The following is a 24779-nucleotide window of genomic DNA, read 5'->3' as shown; positions in this document are numbered from 1 at the left end:
TATATACAGGATGAAAGAGATGTCTGGCATATAGGCCTAACTGTATATTGTAGCAAAAACGGAAGAAAATAAAAGCATCCCGTATCGAAACTGAGACTTGATGCATGGTATATATAGGTCCACGATGATATATAGCTGGAAGAACTGTGAAAATATACGTGATCAAGTTTACCGATATTATGATGCTGAGTATTATACTCGAACAAACTTCTAACCGCTGCATTTCCCGAAACGGGAGTTTTCGGCATATCTCATCATTACGAGACAACTTTATGCGGAACATTATATCATTTCTTATTGTTCCCATCAACAGTGGATTTCCATCGGTATAGCTCTGTGGTTTGTTAACATGAATAATATATTTATGAAGTGATGATGATCCGCTGATTCTGCTCTTCTCAGATCAAATATTTTCCCCTGAAGTACAAGCTCATCCTATTGCTATTTCCATATTTTTCTTTAATTTTCTAAATCAAGGCTGCATGATGCAATACAGAACAATACTACTACTTTATACTGTACTTGCTTACTACAAAGTGAATGGTACACAGCCGGGTGAAAGGCGTTGTAAAGGTAAATATTCGACGTAATTACCTCGGTATATACTTTATACTGTTACAATTTATGTTTATGGTATTCATTCAATTATCTTGATTATTATGTACGTCGATACCACTCCGGTTACAACCTATGCCTCTCACTCCTGATTTACAAAATAACATCAATAATTAATAAAAAAACACCTTTGTAAACAGATCGTTGATTAATCCCAGTAAAACAAATTATCAAATACTAATGGATAAACGGCATCTGCTACTTGAATATACAATTTTCCTATTTAATAAGATAAAAGGTGCCAGTTTTCTTGTGGTTTATGGGAGACACGTGTCATTAAAGTCACTTAAAATATCTCAATTTACCTCTAATTAATATAGGCTAACATCTGGAATCGGCTCTTTTCACAGTCATGTAAATCCAATATTATTATCATGGCTGTATTATTTTGATGCATTTGAACTCAAATACGCGTTTCCTTTTGCAGATAGTGCCGTTGCCCGTTATTATTTAGATGCAAAGAGAGAACCAATCGATGTCCTGCACGATATCGACGATGAGGATTGCTGGATGATACATGGGCCGGATGATCATCGAGTGAGAATCAAATTCTCAAGTTTCAGTCTTACTGCGGGTTATGACTTTCTAACTATCGGCGATCTATCTGATGATATAATCTCATCGAATAGCCTGCTGGCGGAATTCAGGTATATTGGCCGACACAAATTATATAGTCCATCAAGCACCATAATATTAAACCATGGACGTATAAAGAACAGCAGTATAATGTTCCGTTTTCCTTACTTCTCTTCCTCATCTATATCCACTCGCGAACAGATGGGGGATTTGGGGGCAATGGAACCTCCCAAAAATGTTCAAATTAGCTAGTCACATATAGGATCTTTTGCACAAGTGATATTTGTGTAAAAGAATGCCTTATTCTCCTTTTCCCATTGTTTATCAATTCAATTTTATTTCATGTTCATTATGAATTATTGATTATGTTATATCATTGCATTTTTTTTTGGGGGGGGGGTGGTTACGATTGCATCTGATCCCTGCACTCTGGCTCTTAGATAGAAATTATGTTGAGGAACTAAGCAGTGACACACTTTTGCTTCATCACCTAGTATATCTTTTTAATCTCCATTATCTTAGTGGAGGGAATCTCCCTGAAGATGTCGTATCTCCTAGTAAAGGAATCTGGATGGAACTGACCACACAGAAGCATGTCAGTTCTCATCGAACTCCAAACATCATGTTTTCTATTCAGATTGAAAAGAGAAAAGGTATACAATCAAAAAGATTATTAGTTCCGAGAAATGAGCACCTTAAAGTATTATTCTACAAGATCATACATTAGAATGATACTACTTCTAAGTTATGTTTAAGGCATCATGATGTCATGCTTATAATACCTTCCCCCTTCATTTCACGCATTCACTATACCAGGCGCGTAGCCAGGGGGGGGGGGGCGGTGGGGGCGGTTGCCCCCAAAAAGAAAAAAAAAGGGGAAAAGGAGAAAAAGAAAAAGCGAAAGAAGGAAAGGGAAGAAAGGTATAGCTTTGTTATTTTTCCTTCTTTTTTGGTCAAAAGAATAAAACATAAACGAGACGTTCTTCGATCTCTGGATCTCTTCATACAAAATTTTGTTTCCGCGCTCCGCACGGGAAAAATATAAATTTTGCCATTCCCTTTTGTTTCCCACACCTTTTTTTTTACTCCGTTTTTACCCTTCCCGGTTGTGGGAATCGTATATTCTTGCCAGAAGTTATAAAGTATTCATGGATGTAAAGAGTATGAAAAGTATTTTTTTTTTTCATATTGCATTGACACAAAATTTTGGCTCTTCTGTTTGGAGCGGGTAAACATTACCATCACTCCCCGAATCCCCAAATGCTATATTCTTCCGCTTAATTTTCAGCAAGTAATTTTTGGCAAAACATCTGCTCAAAGGGGGAGGCATTAAATTCGTGCCGTGCTAAATGCCAAAGTATGTACGATACTAAACTTTATTCTATATCGCTGCACATCCATCTCCTGTCTTGTTTTGCGCTATTGATTTGACATTTTGATTATCACTGAAGTTTCTTAAACAAAAGGAAGCGCTTAATATGAGCGAAATTACACTTTTTTTTTCTTCCAAAATAAATCACAGAGGTTTTCGTACTTCGCGAGCATGGGAAAGGAAAAGTCCCTTTTTTTAGCATGGACCGTCCCTTACACATTTCGAGCTCTTTTTTCTTCTTAATCGAGTTATATATAATCTAAGAAATATCAAAAATAAAACAGGTTAAAGTTTCCGAGAAATTTCTAAAATTCAGAGCTCCATTCGCGGGAAGGAATAGGGCCTAATTCCTTCCTTTATATACCCGTCTTCTTCTCTGTTTTGCGACTTGAGTTAACAAAATTTAATATGGATAAACTTTTTACAATAAAATCTGATGTGACCAAGGTAGGCACGGCAATTATAGGCCTATCATTTCTGTTCTCTATTTTTATAATACGTTTTAAGCTTCCGCGCTTCGCGCGGTAAGAGCAATTATTTCAAATTCTTCAATCTTTTCCCATTTTTTGGCGCTCATAATTTCTTTAGAAAATTACTTTTTCGAATCACAGCAAGTCAATATTCGAGTTGATACGGGTACTAGAGACACAAGAGACACCTTCTTTTTATTTGAATTTGATGAGATATCAAAAACGCCCCCCTCCCTGCACCCTCCCCCCTAGGGAGCGCGCTTCGCGCGCTCTGTAAGTGTTGGCACGCTTCGCGTGCACTTACCGCCCCCTCCAAAATTAAATCCTGGCTACGCGGTTGCACTATACAGCTATGTTCACATTATTCACGTTTGAACTTTCGCTATCTTTAATACAGTTGATATCAACTTGCCATGTCCAAATGAATCACCCATGCAAAAACTTACCTACCCTCTAACCAACGTTACGTACAGTAGCAATGGTTATCGTCTGTGGAATGTTGCAACACAACCACCGTGTTCGATCTCGACGATGATGACGAGTCTCTGGTTGGAGGGGGGACATGACTTCGTCTTTCTTGGAGATGACATCAGAAATCCGTTCAGTAGACTGAAGTGGCTCAACTTCACGGGTGAAAAGACACAAGAGTTTCTATCACAATATTCATATCAAACATATAGAAACAGCATCACCATCATTTTTACATCCGACTACTCAAGAGAAAACCCTGGTTTTACCCTAGAATTACAAGTTGTTGAACCTAGCCAAACGTCAACAATTGAAGGTTTGTAACATGTCGTTATTTAGTTTTTTAAAATAGAATTAATAAGCCTATATATGAGTTGGTATATGGTTATTAATCAATTAACCACAATATAGATCCAGTTTTTCATTACCTTGTTGCTACGACATGGAAGCCTCGTGCAAGCGTTCGGGCAGTTGATAAAAACATTGAAACATTGATTTACGAAGAATTGTAAGGTCCATAAACGTTAGTGATACAAAGTCCTCAGAATGTGAAATACCATGCTCAGATGAGTAATTGAGAGTCGCTCAGTGGTGGAAAATCCTGCATTTCCCGTCATTAAGTCGTTTGGCGTTTTTCTATTAAAACTATAAAAAAAATATTTGCCAAGTCGGAATGATCAATCCTCTACTCTAAACAAATATACAAATTTGTATGTACACCATAATGTAAAACAAACTTTAAAACATTTTTTCCTCTTTTGCAATCTACAGTATCTACTGAATACAAAACACCAGTATATCTATCGTCACCTCATCTGATTGAAATCATGTATCAAGGGCAGAGTAAAGATACGAAATTCTACTTAATCGTCATTTGTATTAATGTTGCAACTTTCGCGGCATTGGCTCTTCTCTTCATCTTCGTAGCTCGATGCATGTTGTCCAAATTCAACGACAGAACTTCACCAAGACCGCCGTCCGTATCAGCGGTGAGTTATGATCAGCATGATCACAATGTCTTATTTTGGTTCATGGCAATGTTGAAGACACTCTGGGGGGGGGGGGGGGAGGAGAAATTTTGGTAGGAGAGGGGACGAGAAAACTGACGTCATCTTTTGCTCAAATGAGGTACAGTATCAAAGAGTTACGCGACTCGATCAGCATGCTCAGATCTCACTTTTTATACTATTCCATTTCTTTATTACTCTTTCCTCCGGACGAATCCTAGATCTCTTCCCCATTTTTCCCTATTTAAAAAAAGTAAAAGTCTAGGATGGGGGAGGGACCCCTGCTCCCGTGTGGCACCGTTCCTGCATATTTTGGTAGACGAAAAAATTATCCAAGCAACTAAAAATAACAAAGAATGAAATGGGTACATTTGTTTCGACATTATAACAGCGTAACTATGGTAATCATTATTGCAGTATAATTTTACAACTGGAATGTCCTTGTCTTCATTCAAAAAATAGTAATTATTTGATGATCTTATTCTTTTTTTTTCTTTCAGAGGAATTCTTTCGGTTGGCTCTTTGATAATTTCCGTCACAATGCCGATAGTTCGTTACCTAGGATATTCTCCTCTGGATCCGAATCTTCTGGTCGTTCCAGTTTTACTATATCATCCTTCAGGAGTTATAAGTCCTCATCAAACACAACTTCTGGAATGTCAAGCATATATGCGTCGCTCAGTTCTCAACGCAACAGCGACAGCCTTCCTGGTTCTCGTTTGACGTTGCCTGAAAAGCACCAGACTACCTTCACACCAGCAATTTCCCAGGACACGAGCGTGGTAGTTGATGTTACAGAAGGAACATCTGGAAGTAAAAGCGAAGGAGATGGAAGGCCTAGAAGCAGACCTATAACATGGCGTATGATACGAAACGCTTTCTGGAGTGGCTCAATTAGGAATTCAGCTGCAAGCAGCGTAAGATCGGCCAGTATTCAAGAGCGAGATACTAGGTGGTCAAGGTGTAGCGCGAGTAGTGATGATCTCCAGGAATCGGGTTCTGTGAATTCTATGAATGTGAGATCGTCAGCCATCCCAACTAATGAAGCTGTTGCAGCACTGTGGGTCACCAAGATGAATTCATCACGTCCTGGTGATGAGGATGGAACCATTGAAACCGAACGCATGCGTGACTATCCAAGGAATCAGCAAGAAATACCTTTTGCGGAACGTGAAGATGGATTACAAATGAAGCAACATGCTGAAAGAAGAATGACCCATACATATTTCAAAGGTTTCAACCAGTCAGACTCGAGTTCTAAACTTCCAAGTGCATCATCAAACAGGCCATTGCCGTCAATACCGTATCGGCGCAGAATATCATCAACAGAACACGATGCCAATCTAAGATCTCTATCAGGAACAACAGATCCAGAAGAACAGGAGTTGTACCAAGATGTCGAGAAGAAAGTGACTCATAATTATTTTAAAGGTTTTAACCGATCAAGTACAAGTTCTGAGCTTCCAAATGACGCCTGCAAACAGACATTCACTTCCATCTCGACGCAGACCTAACGACAAATCAGGCCAATAACATCATGCATGGCTACAACAGAACGATGGTCACCATTTCAAATGTTGCCGAACTGTTTGAAAGAAAGTACCTTTTTTTACTGTAAGGGTTATTTCTTGATATAAATTTGTCATGATACTTATATACAAATTAGCGTGAAACTCCCGTAATTGAACCAACTTGGAAGGTTAGCATTCTGAGAGACTCACGAACTACAATCAGGAGGAAGAATTCCGGATTGCTTACACACAGTTGTGTGTTGTTTTCTCTATTACACGAACCTTCAACAACCGATCAATCCTTTCATCTTCTTTTCATATAAACATGCAAGGGCCGGTCTTTCATGATCTTCATTTCCTATGATACCATATCTGTATATATTTATTAATAATTCTTGATTTCTGTTTTTCAACATTATTTAGGAATTGTCCAGAATTACTTTAAAATACATATTTATCATCTTTTTTATAAGTATGTCATTTTATTACGCTATTACATTACTGTTTAGTTTATCCAAATTGTATTTTTGTACTTGTGTTATGTGCTTATTGCATGTGAAATTCATATATAAAATGAATATATTATATATCTATGTAAGTATACATATGTATTTTGAATAAACAATTTTAGTTTCTATCTAATTAGTTCCATACTCCTTCAGGATAAGTTTGTAGAACCAAGCAGTTAATATGGAGTCCAGTGCTATCTAATAAATGACATGTTCAAGTATTTAAGTATTACATAGAAACTATTAAAAATCTCAAGGCTGTTCAAGAGTTGGTATAGATATTATTATCAGTTTCTATTGCATTAAAGCCCTGTCACATTCTACCAAAACTGACTCCTCTCCCACAGTCTTCATATTTTCATAAAAGGGAGTGCAGATATGACTGGAGTATGTCCAAAGTTTGAAATAGCTAGTGCAATCTGTAATGTCTACATGCATCTGCAAAACAGCTCATGAATAATATTGATAAGTCAAATAAACATAAAGTACATACCTTTTTTCAGATAGTACTATGTGACAGTGCCTTTTAAGGATTCTCATGATAAATAGACAAATGAGAATTGCAATCTAAACCCTTAGAGTAAAGGATCTGTCACATATTGCTGTACGACAATAATGTCTGCTCCCACCTATTTCCAGAATAAATAATAATAGGGACTTGCATTCACTTCTCATATGAAAAGCCATAAGTACAAAATAATGAAACATTAACAGATGCCTGGCTATTACGTTTATAACCATAATTTATTGATAATATGATCACCCTTTACCCAACATCAACAAATCATCTGTTTATATAAATTCGAAGTTGTACATTTCATTTATTGATAAAAGACATATGTAAATTGAATGTATATGTTTTGCATACCATTTTCAGCCTACTGGATTGTACAGTGAATAAGGACGAATTGGAATAATTGCATATAATGAAAAAGAAATGTTTATATCGAGTTGAAGTAGACCTCTGGTTAAGAAAGTACATAGACATTACCAAGGCCCGTTCTTACATAGACTTGTGACTGATCTAACCAATCTTAACTATGGAAGGCCGTTAACGTCATAATTCTCTATCTCCATGTATTCACTGTTACTGTGTAAACAAATGGAGGAATGTTGATTGGTCAAGTGTTCATCATACTTAGAGGATACTCACCAGACACTTGAATTCGAGATGATGAATTTGGTGGCCTTCCATAGTTGAGACTGATTGGCTCAATCACAACTTCTTTGTAAGACCTGGGGCCTGTTTCATAAATAGGTACAAATGTGGCAACTACCAGGGAAACCTTGATTGTGATTGGCTGTAGAGCCTTGTTACCATGGTAGCTCTACTGTTCCAAAAACAGTTGCAAGTCCTCTGTGAAATGGGCCCCAGATCGAAATCCTAATTATTAAATTAATTTGCAGTGATGCAATAAAATATAATGTGGTATAATATAGTATTAGACCAGAGCTTTTCATGAAATGAATAAGGTAATATTTGTTCCCTACATTTTCTTTGATCATAAACTAAAGAGAATGAGCCCACAAGGGCTGAATGTTAATCAATAATTTTTGCATACCTCATAAAGGATTCATACGAAAGTATTGCCTGCAAGAATCTTGCAAAAATCAAACAAAATACAGAATATCATTAATCATTACACATGATCTTTACAAATGTACGAAAATATATAATATGTATGTATATTTTTAATAAGTGCAGTACGTCCCACCACCACCACCTATATGATAAAACAGATTGAAAGACTAAGAATTATCTCTCAAAACATTTGCAAGCTTATCAAAATAGACGATTTCTTGAAAGACTTTTTCATTCACTTTTATAGATATAGTGCATGTTAACAAATTATTGTTCAGCCAATTCTAAGAGATAGTGCATAGTTGGTCGTTGAAAGGTGATTAAATTCTGTCACATAAACAGAATTTACAATCTAGCAATAATAACATTGGATATTCTAAACTAATTCCTGTCAGATTAAATATATCACAATGTATATAAATCATTTGGAAGGAAGAAATTATTTCAATGTAAATAGGAAATTTCCAGTAGATTATATACTCATAAATATTCAATTAATAAAGAAAATCAAAACAATTTTTCATTATTTATTGCAATGAAAATTGATTGAAACCATAAGGGATACCAAAAAGAAATGGAACATGTCTTAAATGGGACAGTTCATTGAATTAAAAAGTAAGAAGATATATAATTCATATACATGAATTATTAGGATATAACCAATATCTTTTAAAAACATGGAAAGAGAACTTGCAAAGTAGGGCAAATACTTTTTCATTCAAACATGAATTTTTACTCCAAATCAAAATCTTCTATAGTGACATGTGAAATGGACACCACTCATATTGATTGTCCTGTATGATTATTAATACGATTTTATTCATGGCAAGCTAGAATTCGAAATGAATCCTGTATTTATGTATGTTTGAGGTGAGCTTGGTCATTTAAAGTGTAATATTTGTGAAAATGAAAGAATTTTCCATTTCTCTATGGTCTCCCTCTATTTCTAATGAAGTGTTGCAAGAAACTAACAATCAATTGCAAGTCAATTTTATGTACACAATTCAATCATAAGTCTTGCAGGTAGTGGTGCAATTGATAGCTGGTCTGTTTTCTGTATCAATAAGTATAAATCGATTTGCTTAAGTTAAAATCTTAATTGAAAATCTATCACTTTTAAAGTTGCAACTGAAATTTGCAATTGATTGCAAATATTTTCTTGCAACGCCCACAAGATATATATTACAAATAAGACATAAATGTATTACAAAATAATAGGGGGGAAATGAAGAGCCCACATAACCTGAGTTGTCTGTATTACAAGTTAAATTTCTAAAAAATACTTTAATATACATAATCACAAAATGTAAATATAAAAGGAAATAAAACAAATGTATTTTCAATACAAATCTGAACTCATTGTATATGTACAATACATATAATAGTGCAATGAAAGACTTATACATGTGACTTTGCATCATCATAGTGTGAATGAAAGACTTGTTGTTCACAAACTAAAATCAGATTTCGATCAGATCGAAGTTTCTCCAAAATAATCCACTACATATTAAGACATTTGCTGGTATACTACATTGTTAAAAGAAGAATTTGCAGTGATGCCATTATTAACAGATAGAAACCACCATTGCAGCACAGTACAAATCAACCCATATTTCAAAAACTGATTCTTTTCATTTTCCTTGCCTATTTCAGATAAAAATTGGCTCAGATAAAAATCCATTTGCAAAACACCCACATAATTGAAGTTGCAGTCTGTTAAAATTCCCTATTTTATTTTGGGGTCAAATCTAAAAAAATCACGAGGGCATCAAATCAAAGCATATCAAAATAAAAGCATCAATTGATAGACACAATTGAATGGCAAGGGCCATACATATATAAAGGGAAGGAGAGAGGTGGTAAGAGAGAGAGAAGGGGGTAGTATTGAAAAATTAAATAATACAAGAATACAAAGTGCTTTTTACCAATTAAAAATGGTTTCAATATCACTCTGATCCAGACATTTGAAATACATATTTAACAAAAGAGTATTTGATATATCTTTGCATTATGCATGTAGTTACTGTTGGCAATGGAGGCACATCTTGCCTTGTTTCCGCGTTTGAATGAAGTGACCTCAAAGCGATGTGTTACTCATCTCCTCTATTTCATCTGATTGAATGCTCCCAACTATAGAATCAAAGAAAGAAAAGTTCATTCGTATCATGAAGATTTATTATCTGTACATTGAACAATGCTTAACATTTTTTTTCATATGAAAGGGTTTGTAGATCTGGCTAGATAATGGATCGTGGGAGAAACTGTCAAAGAGACATTCATTTTGAAAATGTGTATTATAATAATAATAATAAAGTGGGGTTTGCTGTGAGAACTTTACTCATTCTACTGTGAGCCACATGCACTTCACAAAGACATTCAGATTTGGGAAAAACCCACACAATACATGTTCATCTCCTGAAATTGAAGATGAAATCTGTATAAAAAATGTTTCAAACTGTACATTTTAGAAAGAAATATATGGGAATGAATTTGAATGAGTTTACATACCATCTGATCCCTCTATACTACTAGCCTCGATGACATGGCCATGCCCACGAAGGTAGTCTCCAAGCGCACGATGCAAGAATATGTACTGCACCTGAAAGCAGACAAATAATAATTAAAAAATAAAAATTATTTCTGTCATTTTACTCATCATTTTATTTCTTATCCCTCATTCCATTTCACATTTGATGAACATGTCAAAATACTTTGCATTGTGATAGAATGGTGTAATGTAATATGGTGAATGCACTGTTATTATAAGCATTGTAGTTGTCATCCTCATTCATCATTGTCTTCATCACCGCCACCAACACCCTCATCATTTTCATCATAAATCGTCACCATCATCATCATCACCACCATCATCAATATCAGCAATAAATATAATAATTATCAACATCATCATTATCACAGTAACATGCATCATGATCATAATCATATTAAAACATCAACGAATCATCACCACCACCACTATCTTCTTCATTTTTATTACCATCCTCCTTCTTCTCAACCTCATCCATCTCACCACCATCATCATCACTGCAGAGGCACCCACAATTGTCTTGGTAGTGCTTCGGTGACTTACCAGTGATTGAACCATTGAACATCTCTCTCTGCGCATCTTGGCAACGACGGCAAACACATCAACCGTTCTATCATCTGCTTTCAACTCTTGCAACAGGATGTCCAGAGCAATGAAGACACCTGACCGTCCAATACCAGCTCTGTAACAAACAAAGGTTAGGGATGCACGATTAGTCTCATGAATGTTCGAGGGCAATTTCATAATATTTCATAAAATAATAAACTTTTTGGTACGTCTGATCCCCATTTATCTCAATTTCTACTTCACTTTATGAACTTCTCAAGCCATGACAACCCTTTCAAGAAGAACCAGCATTTCTTCTGAAATGATGACAATATATTGAATGAATGAATGAATGAATGAATCTTTATTTCGTTTCAATTCCGATATCAAACAACAATAATAACAACAGTAAATTATTGGGATACAAGTAAATAGCAAAGAACAAAAGTAAATAATTACAAGATAATTACAGAATATACATAATACATGCACTACTTTTTATGGAACATTAGTAACACCCATGAGAAGAGATGGAAATGAAACGTGGTGACCTACTAAGAAGCTTAGCTTGTGGGCCATAGGCCACCAGAATGTTAAAAAACTTACATTAGCAATCATTTTAAAACATCATAGAACAAGCAAACAAAAAATTTGAGTAAATAACCAAAGTACAGATATACATATTTACAAAAGATACACTAAAAAGTAACAAAAAGGTGAAATGCAGAATGCAAGCATTCTATTAGACCTAAAGTATAAGAATCTGAAATTCGAAAAGAAGAAAGAAAAGAGGAAAAAATAAAGAAAATAGGCAGAGCTCTATTTTTGCATAGATAATTGTGGGAAGAATACAACTTATAAAGTTAGACGAGATATAACAAGCAGGCATTTGTTTACTGATCTAAGTATTTCTTCAGTAAATCGGTCTTTAACTTGTTTCTAAAAACACTAAGGCTAACTGATTGCTTCAATGAAGAAGGAAGGGAGTTCCATAATTTTGGCCCTGTATAAACAAATGTATTTAGCCGAAAACTAGTTTTGACCAATGGCAAGTGGAGAAAAGAAACTTGTCTTGTATAGTAAGAATGGATTTGGTCATTTCTAACACATAATGAATCAAGGGCAAGTGGAAGTTCTCTTTTATTTAATTGATACATAATGCAACCAAGGTTGAGATCAAATATGTCATGTAAATTAAGGAACTTGTTTTCATAAAACAAAATATTAGTGTGAGATCGTGAACTTACTCCACATACTAGTCTAAGTACCCTTTTCTGGACTTTAAATAACCCATCTAAATGAACTTTAGCAGCATTACCCCAGGCAAGGATGCAATAATTCAAGTAAGGCAAAATGAGAGTTGTGTACAACATGCATAAAATATTTTTTGGGAATATACTCTTCAATGAATTAATGACTCCTGAATTTCTGGAAAGAAGTTTACATAAATAGGATATGTGAACTTTCCAGTTCAGCTTACTATCAATGTGTACCCCAAGGAATTTTGTACTCAAGACTTCAGTAATCTGAACATCACTGATTGTAATATTATCTGGCAATGTTGCTAGGGTGTTGCTGAATAACATGTAGTTTGTTTTAACAAGATTTAAGGAAAGCCTGTTAGCAATGATCCATTCGTTAACAGAAATCAATTCTGAATTGATAGTTTGCAATAAATTGCAGGGGTTCTTTTCAGAAAAAAATATGCTTGAGTCATCTGCAAACAGGATAAATGAAAGGATTTTTGATGACTGAGGGAAATCATTAATATATATGAGAAATAAGATAGGTCCAAGGAGTGAACCTTGTGGCACTCCACATGTAATTGACTGCATGGGAGACTTAACACCATTTAAAAATACAAACTGTTTTCTATCAGAGAGGTAGCTCTTGAACCACTCCAAAGCCTTACCCCGGAATCCATAGAAAGATAGTTTATACAAAAGGATGTCATGGTCAATCGTGTCGAAGGCTTTGGAGTAGTCTAGGAATATACCGACAGTATGTAGCCCATTATCTTTTGCGGAAGAAATTTTGTCAATAAAATGTAACAGAGCATGAGAGGTAGTATGTTTTTCACGAAAACCAAATTGTTCAGGAGCGAGAATATTATTAGTTTTCAAAAATTTCATAACACGAACAGAAATTATCTTTTCAAGAATTTTAGAAAAACATGTAAGAAGAGAGATGGGCCGGTAATTTCCAACTTCCTGAGGGTTTCCCTTTTTGTAAATCGGCACAACTTTGGCTATCTTCATACTCAAAGGAACGATTCCATGTACAATAGATAAATTGAATATATGAGTAATAGGAGAAACAATAACATCAATAACTTCTTTAATAAGCTTATTAGATAGGCCATCATACCCAGCAGCCTTATTTGTTTTCAAATTATGAACAATGTCAATCACTTCCTTTTCAACGACAGGAGTAAAGAAACATGAACAGGGAAGTCGATTACCAAGGTAATCATGGAAGAGTTTTTTACTTGCGGGAAGACTAGATGACAATTTATTTCCTATTGATGAGAAGAATTGATTACAAGCGTTACTCATTTGTACATGATCTTCAGTCAAAACCCCATCTACTAAAAGTTTAGAGGGACCCTGACTCTTTTGTTTTGAATTTAGCGTTTGTCTTATAATTTTCCAGGTTCCCTTCATATCTTTGAAGACTGACTTAAACTTTTCATCATAATATGATTTTTTAGCGTCTCGTAGTACAGATGTTAAAATATTCCTATAGCAAGAGTATTTCTGCTTCGCTCCTAATTGCCGCCTCTCTATCAATATGATTGGTGACTATCAAGATCCTTTACAGTTGCCAGTGATATTTGTCATTGTGACTGCTGTAGTTAGACAGTGCAAGAGAAGGTTTGAAGAGCAAGATACATAATGACTTGGCTGTGATGAGTGAATCAATGAAGGAGTGTTAAGGTAAATCTTGGACAGGATTTCTCTTCTGATCTCTGCACTTACCCACAATGGATGACAAGTGGTCCTTTGAGCTTGGCCGATGCTAACTCGTCTCTGATGTTTTTCACAAAGCTTAGCACTGGTCTGCTAACCTTGGGTGTGCTGTGGGTTGGCCAGGCAATGAAGTGGTATTGACGAAGCAGACGTTCTTCATTTCCCTGTCATGAGGCAAAGGAAGGTGAATCAACTAAAATATCTGATTTTGTCTGAATTAGCAATGAACAAAATGGAATGAGATGTGACATGAATGTGACAATTTTCCTTCAGGGGTGCCCCTCAGGAAAACAGTGGCGTTTGCATCAATATGGGAACCCTAGTGCCACCCCCAACTCCTGACTTATATCTTTGTTCATTAATACAAGCCCAAAGATGTAAAATATGTCAGACCAGATTAACTATTCTAGTGAAAAGTCTGGTCATCACTGTAATCAGAGTAATCCTTGGGTCTGATGACGTGTTTAGTAATCCAACCAGTTTCTGCAGTAAGAAGATTCTGAATAGTTCCTAAAATTATCACGAGGAGGGTTTCATGAAGAAATCAAGTGATTTTCACTGGCTTAGTTATTTTGAACCAATCAAATGCAATGATTTTAGTAGCTTACAACAAACAAATCACTGAAAATCAATGACTAATTTGTTTTATTAAATGCCCCCCAATGAGTGAATATTATGTGACCCATTCAAGAAAGGAAGGTACAAAGTAAACCTAAGCTTAAAACACAAACTAGGCTTATTTATATTTGGAGTATTGTAAATGATCAACAAGCTATTAATCATTTTAGAATGGCAATGAAAATTAATAGAAACAACTCGTACCACTTTGAGTCTGAAGTCTCTGATGGCCCAGCTATCATGGTTGTGTTCTGCGAGCTTGGTAACAATCACCTGACCAAAGACAGTTGGATCTGCACTGACTGGCCAATACTTATCACACTTCTCCTGCAAAGAATTAACAAAACATGGCGTTGATTATCAGGACCATGGGAATTTTCATATCATATTCACATTAAGCATACCTAAATACTTTGAGAGTAAAGTATCAACATATTTGACACAACAGTCCAGCCATAAATTAATCATCACCCTACCATCATAACCTCTATCATCTTCATCACCAACACCATCATCATTTCCATCATCCATCAACATGACACATTACACCATTAATAATAATAATAATAATGATAATAGAAATTTATATAGCGCCATCTATCTAGAAATATTCTATTCCAAGGCGCGATGTTATTATTATTATTACCCCAGCTTTAGCTCGAGCTGCCTTTCAGCGCTCATGCATTCACCCATTCACCTCACCAGGGTTGATTGCAGCACAATGTGGATAAATTTCTTGCTGACGGAAATTACGCCATGGCTGGGATTCGAACCACCACCCTCTGTTCCAAAGTCAGAAGACTAATCCACTGGGCCACAACGCTCCACAAATACAAACAACATCACCCCCCCCCCCCAATTCATCACTCCATCATCTTCATTATGTCCACCACCACCACCACCATTTTCTTGGAAACCTATTAACTCACCTTGCCACCTTCAATGCAGCGAACCAGCATGACAATGGCTGGGCATTCCTTCTCCCAAACCATCCTCCAGAACTCATTGACAGTGTTTGTCATTGGTCCTTGGGTAGTGATGTATTCCTTGGCCTTGTTGAAACCCTGGTGTCATACCAAAAGAAGTTCTCAAGTTAATCGCCATAAAAATGACAAATGAAGAATCAAAAGGTATATGTGTTAGGGAGGAAGAAGTGTCTTGAATGTTGTCTGGGATACTTAATCCTTGACATATGTCAGAAATTTGTTGTTGTATGTTGGGTATGAGTTATAGTACCAATAAGAAGCTTTTGCTTGTTTAGGGTTAAATCAATTATCCTGACTTGTTCCAAATTATACTTGAAGATGGTACAACAGTGTGACACTTAAAACATAGGAGAGCATCTCACTTCAGGGGCAATGATGATGAAATGCATATACATGTATAATTTCAGTGTTACTACTACATGGCTGACTATTTAACCAGGCATGATATTCCCCTCTGAAAAATAGCCAAGGGTCACTAAGTCACCAACAATGTCCGAGACGCCCGGGTCGGGGTTACAAGCTCTTGCATAGTAAAGAAATCGAAAGCCATTTGTCAAGGTGAGTCTGCATGATAGTTTTATCATGAGACTTTAAAGCTTTAAAGCTTGGTGTTGACAGCAGGGGAAGGTGTTGGGTTATCTGAACATCACCAGCCACAGTACCAAAGCTGAAATAAGGGCTATTGCTAGGACTAATATCACACGGTCTTAAGCTATTGATTGTATGATAAGTATCATAATTAACCAACATCCAGTATTGGAGCTAGACTAGGCAGCCAGATTTAAGTTCTCAACACCAAAATCAACACTAAAACTAACACTGACACTTGAAATCATCATTACAGACATGTACTTACAGAGATAAAGCTTGCATTGATGTAATCCTGAGATCCACTGAGTGACACCCTGGTTTCATTGTCTGAAGATTTCAAATGGAAGGAAAGTTTGAGAGAAATCATATCAAGGGTTGATATGCAAAAGGACTTGACTCACTTTTTGACCATTTTGAGATTTTGGTAACAAAATAACACTTTGTCACATCTCAATAGATATGGTTGACAGAAAATTAGCAACCACCTCTTTCTCAAAATCACTGTTTTTTAGTTCAGGCCTTCTGATTTTCAATCATGGATACAGAATTGAGTCTCTGCAAAGGAGAGCCACCCGTATGGTGTTAAAGCAGACCGTTTTCGTATTTTAGAATGGCCAACACTGGCTACTAGACGCAAATTTCTATTGATTTCGTTTTTTGCCAAGTCCCTGTACAGACAAATTGATTCTATTATTATAATCTCCAAAACAATCATTAATGACCATCATCAAGAAAATCTATTGTTCAGACACCTGCTGGCTAGGACCCAAAGGTTGCACTGCTCCCCAATCCACTACTTCCCAAGAGTGTGGGAGGAATTAACGCCTAGTCTACGAAACGAGTTTGTCCTGGTCTGCAGATCTTTAAATCCATGGCTACGAAGCTTACGGTCTGAGTTATTTGAATAAGATGTATAATGATTACTGCTTATACATCTTTCCCAATACAATGTACTTCATTTTAAAGTTTATATTTACCTGGCCAATTTAAATGTATATCTAAATACCAATTTACTACACCTTCTTTAAGTTGTCCTGTAATTACGTTTCTAATCACACTATATTTGATTGTTCTTATACAAATCAATTTCAATATGCTTTTTCTATATGAATTATTGTTTGTATTAATATAATAATCTATATATATGTTTTTATTCTTGGGGTGTTAACATACAAGTCCAGGTCGGGGAGGAAAGCCTGCGGGCTACAGTTATTTATTTAACTTTTTCCTTTTCCAGGCAACCAGGACTTGTTTTGTAAACATCCCTTTTCACTTGTAATTGGATATTCTCTTGTAAATTGATTGTAAACTGTTTTTGTTGAAATGCCGAATAAAATAATAATAATAATAATAAAGAGATATTATAAAATAGGGATATGGATTTAAACTAAATGATAGGCTGAATTTATCAAATGTCCAGGCATTCATTTTAGCCCACAGGAAAATTCGCTTATGACTAATAATGATGACTATTTCTTTCGAACAGTAATGCTTTTATAACACTTCACACGCTTTTTTTGTAGTTTTGCTGTTCAAAACATAGGAAGAAGCTGTATAGAGTAAAAAAATGATGTAGACATACACAGAGAAGGAATTAAAAAGATGGAAATAGAAACAGTGATAAAATACTTTCGAAGAAGAAGGGATAGAATAGGAAATATTGCTTACACGGCAAGATGTTTCCAAATCTGTTTTTGTTTTTATTTTCCAAATGTCTTCCTTCTGACTTTGACAAGTCTTGACCAATGTTCCGAAGATCCTGAGTGATGGAAAAGACATTTTAAAGAGATAATTTATCCTATCATTTATCAATCTTGCAATATGAGAGATCTTAGAATAGCATGGAGAAATACGAACTTAATGTCTATAATGGGAACATAATTTAGCTCACAAAATATTTTTATGCATGATAAAACTAAAACGAATTTGCCATCTTCATTACTCATTATTGTTATTATTCTCATAAGGATCTACAAATATCCAGCAGAAATATCAAAATCATGTGTCTTCAAATACAAATCATTATCATATCCATCACCAGCATCACCATTACCATTATCAACATCCTCCTCCTCATCACAATTACAATCATAATCATTATCATAATCCTCATTATCCTCATCATCATCATCATTTTCATCGTCACCGTCATCATTGTCATCATCATCATCGTTGTCATCATCACCATCATCATTTTCATCGTCGTCATCATCGTTGTCATCATCATCGTTGTCATCATCATCATCATTATCATCATCATCATCATCATCATTACCAACATAATCATCGTCCTCCTCCTCTTCCATCTCATCGTAACCCCTACCATCAATTAGATTGTCAACTTACATCAAACTCCAAGGTAAACTTGTGCTGTTTGTTGGCAATCATCTCATTGTAGTGAAGAGCAAACTGAGAACTCAGAACAGGCCTGTAAGATTAAAATATCACTGCCTTCATTAGTAATAACATCAATCTTTGTTCGAGTGTTTAAATCTCTATTCACACATTCATATGCTTGGAGCCAAAGGGGCAATAGTGAAAGAATATAGTTAATTTCGTAAGAAATCATGAGTGAAATGCCTGATTTTCTCACATACCTATCTTTAAACTCAAGGCAGGCGATTTGACATTTTAGATCTGCAGACCAGTATAATCTTTCATGGGCTTTAAAGGTAAAGGACAGTAGTTGCAGCAAAGAATAATTTCATGAGAAAGTCTTTTAAACCAAGGTTAATTGTCAAAATATCATAATACATCTAGATCTGGTACATTAATGTAAATTATCTTTGTAAAATCATGAAATCTTAGCTCAAAAATTGATAATTCTGATGATCACTAACATGGAAAAGCATATGTGGAACAATGTATTAATATTGCTTCGAAAAATACCCGACATTTAATGGATATCCGTGCTTATTTTGCTCATTTCTCAGCAATTACGCATTTTCTTTAAGATCTATTTGGCACATAATTTTTTATCTATACATACAAACACTTTGGTGGTCATTTCATTGGATTCTGTTCGAACTCATTTTGAGATCATTACCACAACTGGTATTTATCTTTAAGAGCTAAAATATTGACTCACCGTGAGAGGATAGCAGGAGGTGCTTTGCTATGCTTTGGGTGTCTGTATGAAGAGTTGTTGTGATTATCATTGAACCGAGATTCTTGCTTGGGTGAGTGGAAGCCACGTGCTTTCCTTGGTCCAGGTGAGCTAGCAAAGACAAATACAAAATAATTGTTAATAAATGCTTTGAGCAGTCATAGTCTGGAATCACGCTATATCAAGCCAATTATTATTCATCACTATTATTATGTCACTTTGTCATTCCAATACATCATAAATTCTTTGACAATTTTTTTTATCAAGAGCTGTTACACATGTACATCATAACTATGACAACGCTGTAAAAATACACCGGGGTTATTCAATAAATTTATTGACCTTTTGATGACTATGTTCAACCCAAATATTTCTTCATTCTTACTACACTGCATGAACGACTCAATTTGTGATAAATCAAGGTCAGGAGCTCTCATATATAGGGCAGTCAGACTGTGTATAGTAATTACACAAAGTACACAAAGATCATTAAATTAAACTGAAATCTTAAAGCTGAAGTCTAATTTCTAGTTTCCTTGTAAATTATAAAGCATCTTTTTATGGTCATTAAAGAAAAATCGAAATGCATCATGAATATTCCTACCACGTGGTATTCAAATACCAACTTTTCTATGAAAGTCAATGGCAGATATTCATTATATGTGAATGAATATGAATATTTAATCTTTGTGTATTTTCCATTAAATCTATGACAAATCATATCAATGCTGTGAAGACTATTTTTTCATGGAAAGTGATTATTCATTTACCTCTTGACCTTCTTACGACGATGACGACCAGCTGAAAGGCAGCATAGGATGAGGAATATCATAATGAAGAAGATGATGACTCCATAGATGATGATGGGGATGGTGAACCAGGAATCCAATACTTCTATCATATAAATATACAATACAACAATGAAATGAAATGTGATCAAAGAAAATTTAAAAGAGAGAGAGAGAAAGAGGTTCTGGCAATTGGAGTTAACTTAGGATAAAACTCATAGGTAATAAGTAATAGTGAAATGGTTACAGTGCATCAATGAATAAGTGCATAAATTACACTTTAAAACCACCAAAATTATAAGAGATCTATTTTGTTAAGAAACAAGATTGCTAGACAATGATATTAATGTATGTTGTGAGCCAACCTCAACTAAAAGGTTGCTTTGTCCAGAATATATTAAGATCTTAAAATATTTTGAACTCTATACTGCCTTACTTTGACAAAAGGAAGCAAGAGACACTTTTATAGTGTCAAATGTCAAATTTTGGTGAAAAACACTGATCCTGCTACGAGTAATGGCTTGTTAACCTTCTTGCAAGTGCATGGGCATCTATGTAACATGTCTCATTTTGCTTTTCAAAGCATAGTACACTTATATTCTTTCTTCATTTTGCCAAAGTATGTTGGTAAGGATATTGACTTACTTGTAGAGATAGGATCAGACCAAGGCGAGTCTGCAAAGCCACCATCGGTGTAAGCTCGAACAAGAATCCTGTCAACAAATTGGGAGACATCAATAAACATCAGTTTGGAAAAAAATAAAGGACCACAATCAGAACAGTGTTCATCGTCTTCACCATATCTAGGATTTCATAGCAGCTACATTGCTTTGTTTATTGTGATATTGATATGGTGATACAGGGGCTTTGTGATCTTGTGGTTATGACTCTCATCTTTCAATCAGAGGGACGTGGGTTTGAAGCCCAGCCATGGTGTGTTTTCCTTCAGCAAGAAATTTACCCCATTGTGCTGCACTCGACCCAGGTGAGGTGAATGGGTACCCGTTATGATTTATTCCTTTGAACGCTTGAGCATCCATATGGCGACTCCACTAAAGCCGGGCTAATAATATGACACCAAGTATCAGGCGTAGTAGAGTATATGCATTTAGTTAATGCACTATATAAATGGACAAATATTATCATCATATTTGAAGGTTAAAATGGAACGAAGGCTGAAGAGGTTTCTGACAAAAGACAGAAAAGTTTAGCACAGAATTTTGGTAAGGTGCCTTCTCTTTGATATGAAGGCTCATTACTTTCAGTTTCATGTATCAGTGAAGTACTGTGGATGAATTTGGTGAGGGAGAAAAGAAGTAAGATTGGTTTGAACGAGGAGGATGCTCAAGACGGAAAGAAGTGAAAGGAGGGCGTGCCATCATGATGCGAAAGACAGTAACCCTTTGTAAGCAGGACAACGATGACTGACATAGATGATGATGATGGTGATGATGATGATGATGATGCAAGACAAGATTCTCCACAAATATGACCCTGATGTTGCCCTGTGTCTGCAACTTAATTCTCTCACCAGTACAAAGGGTCATGTGTAAAAGCTTTTAAAGACTTGGGCTAATAAGAATACATGTTGAGAATCTGCAACTTATGGAATTGTCTTCCCGAGTTTGTAGTAGAATCTAGGGATGTATTACAATTTGTAAAGAGGATTGATATTTGGTGGCGTAATGCAGAATTTAAATTTGATTATAGCGTTCCTCCCCCGGACCGCGCCAATTCTTCAGATGCCACATACTGTATATCACCAGGAGCTGGACATAGAGGAACAGATGATCCTGTGTCCAGGACTGAATCTTATGTAACCGTATGTGAGACTATAAATGATTTCATTACCTAAAATGGAATTGATTGCATTTTTTTGCAACAACCCCCGATGAAACACTATTAGTACCTGTAGGATGTCAGAGGCTCAAGAGGGCCATTACATATGCTGTCCTCAGAAACACATTCAGTCTCTGTACCGATGGTGAAAGAAGTACGTGTGTCAGCAATCTGACGTTTGCGACGGCCGCTGAATCGTGGGGTTGGCGCAAAGAGGGGTGATGTCACATAAACTAGGCGAATTGGTAGATTTCGGACCTCTTGGTATCGTCTGGGTGGGTCACTGATTGTCCGGTCTGTGATGCTTGCTGTTAATGTGTATGACAATGAGATTATAATCAACAAATTTTCTTGGCAGCACATAGATAGAAAATAATACTTAGATGAAATTTCACTCTTTACAGTTACTCTAATTTTCTTGGCTGCATGCAACAATATCAAGTCGATAAATCTATTCAGCTATCTCTCCAACCCCTATGAGTTGTTGTAAGTCTCATGTTTAAAATTTAACCTTACTATAGACTCGAACCGCAATGCTAACCTTTAACTTACATATACAGACTGATTAGAGGGATTGTAATTTGGATACATTATATAAATTTTTATTTCAAAGAAACACCCAGTTCATCCACCATTTTCATGGGCATGAAATCCCAAACCTGAAAGTTCAGATCATCAGTCAGTCTTGGAAAGCACATACATACCGTGATCTTCTACTACAAAGACCTGGAAAGCAATCACAAAGCCATTCACATCAGAGAAGAGGTTATCGGTGATTACGATGGTGATAGTAGTCGCCGTGGATGACACTGTTTGACCTAAATTACTGACAGTATTCCCAGAGGGCACAGGATCTAAAAAAATAATCCACAATCAAAACTTAAATGAAACATCTTTTCATTAATAACACAAATATTTTGATGAATCATACTAGTAACATTCATTTCTTTTGGTAATTCTTACTGTCTGCTGTGATAACAATGTCATCAGCTGATAATTTCTCTTTGTTTTGAGCTCTGGTATCTAACCATTAAGACACACATGGAGTCGTAGACTACTGAAATCATCATTTAAAAAATATTTTAAATGATGAGTAATTTTAGATAATTCAATAACATCCTCCTAAAACAGAACCCCCCCTCCCCCCCCCAAAAAAAATCATGAGACCCCTGAAGAGTTTCAAAGTGCTGCAGCTGCCATATTGGCACTACATAATGAATGCAAATCAGATAGATCTGTAATTTCTTTACAAAAATAAAAAAGAGGACAAATGAAGAGTTTAATGATGGTGGTACATAAAAGGAGAACACTAACCTCCAGCAACGAGAGTGATTAGCCCACTTTCTGCATCACTTGTTCCTTCATCATTCACAGCTTGTACCTGAATAATTATACAAAAACAGGTCAAATGTCATCAAACAAAAAAGTTCAAAGGCCATTAAGAACTAACAGGTCAATGGTCATTAAGAAACAACAGAGCCAATATCATTAAATACAATCAGGACAAAGGCCATTAAGAACGAAACGATCAAAGGTCATGTAAAAAACAAAACTTCAAATACCATTAAAAAGTAACAGGTCAAATGCCTTTAAGAACAAAAAGGTCAAATGCTTCAAGTCAAAGGTCACTAATAAATATGTAAAAAGTAATTGAAAACAACCAAAGTGTTCAGTGCCATAAGAGCATACTCTAATTTCTAGATACAAACATTATAAAGAGCAGAAAATGGGTTTACCACTCAAGAAACTATAGAATAAAAAAACAATGAAGATCAACACACTGAACAATTAGAAGGAATGAAATATTGACACTACTCCCACTCTCATGTGCCTTGTAAATGAAGAAACAATGTAATTTTGCAACAAAAGAATCAATATTTGCCCCTCTCCCACAGGGTGAAAATTGGCACTGGCAGGAAGAAATTCCCTGTTGGTAATCACTGAGGCATTCAGTCATGGCAATATTGGAGGTTTTTTTAAAACCTTGCGTAGGGGAACATGCAAAATTATAATATCCAATTAAATAATTTTGTCATTATTTCATCGATAAATGTACAAAATGGGATACTTGACAATGAGGTAATACTTACAAAGAATTCGTACACAACTCCTGGGTCAAGATTTGCAATCAGAACTTCAATGCGGACATCATTCGGGTGGATATCAGAGAAGATCTGGTTTCCGCTGCTAATAGTACCATCCTGTTTAAGTGGCAAAAGGTCAAGGATCATTCAGTGGTTAAAGGTAACAAATACTTTCAGAGTAAGAGGGAAATGAATACCCATGAATTCTTCGTATGGAGAAAACTAACCACCCTGGCTATAAATACTATGCTGATGAGAATTTTATAAAACAACAAAAGAAACAAACAATGATGATGAGGTCCAAATATCTTCAAACATATAACATCTCTTAAATCTTTTTTTTCCTTAAAGTAACGAAACAAGACCCAAATATAATATGAAGGAAATTACCTAGTTTTACAATGATTCAAAGAAACAATATAGTGACAGATTGATAAAAGTAGTCGATGAATGCTAAGTAATTTCTGCTGCTGCAAGTAGCGTGACTTTGACAAATTAACAGCAGATCAAAAAGGTTTTACCAAAGTGATATGGGACAGTCTGGGAGTTAAACTAATTGGTATAAGACCTACTTGCTAGAAACTTTGATACTCA

The 24779-nt window shown here is 35.6% G+C and overlaps 2 protein-coding genes across 2 annotated transcripts in view; one reads left to right on the top strand and one right to left on the bottom strand.

Annotated features, from left to right (window-relative positions):
- The first annotated feature begins 275 nt into the window (after window positions 1–275).
- LOC129260680 (uncharacterized) lies at window positions 276–6499 on the top strand. The gene is made up of 6 exons (XM_064097480.1): window positions 276–586; window positions 1047–1262; window positions 1714–1844; window positions 3431–3817; window positions 4273–4490; window positions 5009–6499. The coding sequence occupies exons 1-6, from the start codon at window positions 483–485 to the stop codon at window positions 6020–6022; spliced, it is 2070 nt and encodes a 689-aa protein (XP_063953550.1). The 5' UTR covers window positions 276–482; the 3' UTR covers window positions 6023–6499.
- A 754-nt stretch (window positions 6500–7253) lies between these two features.
- The window catches only part of LOC129263629 (uncharacterized), a 76849-nt gene continuing 59323 nt past the window's right edge, over window positions 7254–24779 (bottom strand). The window contains exons 55-70 of the mRNA XM_054901534.2: window positions 24192–24302; window positions 23416–23482; window positions 22806–22955; window positions 22172–22409; window positions 20908–20975; window positions 20245–20368; window positions 19457–19585; window positions 18715–18796; window positions 18037–18127; window positions 16634–16695; window positions 15721–15855; window positions 14996–15118; window positions 14183–14337; window positions 11202–11340; window positions 10619–10709; window positions 7254–10240 (exon numbers count right to left, since the gene is read on the bottom strand). Of these exons, the coding sequence (XP_054757509.2) occupies window positions 10188–10240; window positions 10619–10709; window positions 11202–11340; window positions 14183–14337; window positions 14996–15118; window positions 15721–15855; window positions 16634–16695; window positions 18037–18127; window positions 18715–18796; window positions 19457–19585; window positions 20245–20368; window positions 20908–20975; window positions 22172–22409; window positions 22806–22955; window positions 23416–23482; window positions 24192–24302 (1818 nt within the window). The 3' untranslated portion in view covers window positions 7254–10187. The remainder of the gene's footprint in view (window positions 10241–10618; window positions 10710–11201; window positions 11341–14182; window positions 14338–14995; window positions 15119–15720; window positions 15856–16633; window positions 16696–18036; window positions 18128–18714; window positions 18797–19456; window positions 19586–20244; window positions 20369–20907; window positions 20976–22171; window positions 22410–22805; window positions 22956–23415; window positions 23483–24191; window positions 24303–24779) is intronic.

Source organism: Lytechinus pictus, chromosome 1, assembly GCF_037042905.1.
Source record: "Lytechinus pictus isolate F3 Inbred chromosome 1, Lp3.0, whole genome shotgun sequence".
NCBI lineage: Eukaryota > Metazoa > Echinodermata > Echinoidea > Temnopleuroida > Toxopneustidae > Lytechinus > Lytechinus pictus.
This window is presented reverse-complemented; position numbering and strand designations above follow the sequence as displayed.

Excerpts from the sequence above, each read along its gene's own strand:
- LOC129260680 (XM_064097480.1), top strand. The coding sequence starts at position 483 with ATGATGCAATACAGAACAATACTACTACTTTATACTGTACTTGCTTAC. Across the intron at positions 587-1,046 it reads TGTAAAGGTAAATATTCGAC|TGCCGTTGCCCGTTATTATT; the intron begins GTAATTACCTCG and ends TTTTGCAGATAG. Across the intron at positions 1,845-3,430 it reads TCAGATTGAAAAGAGAAAAG|TTGATATCAACTTGCCATGT; the intron begins GTATACAATCAA and ends TCTTTAATACAG.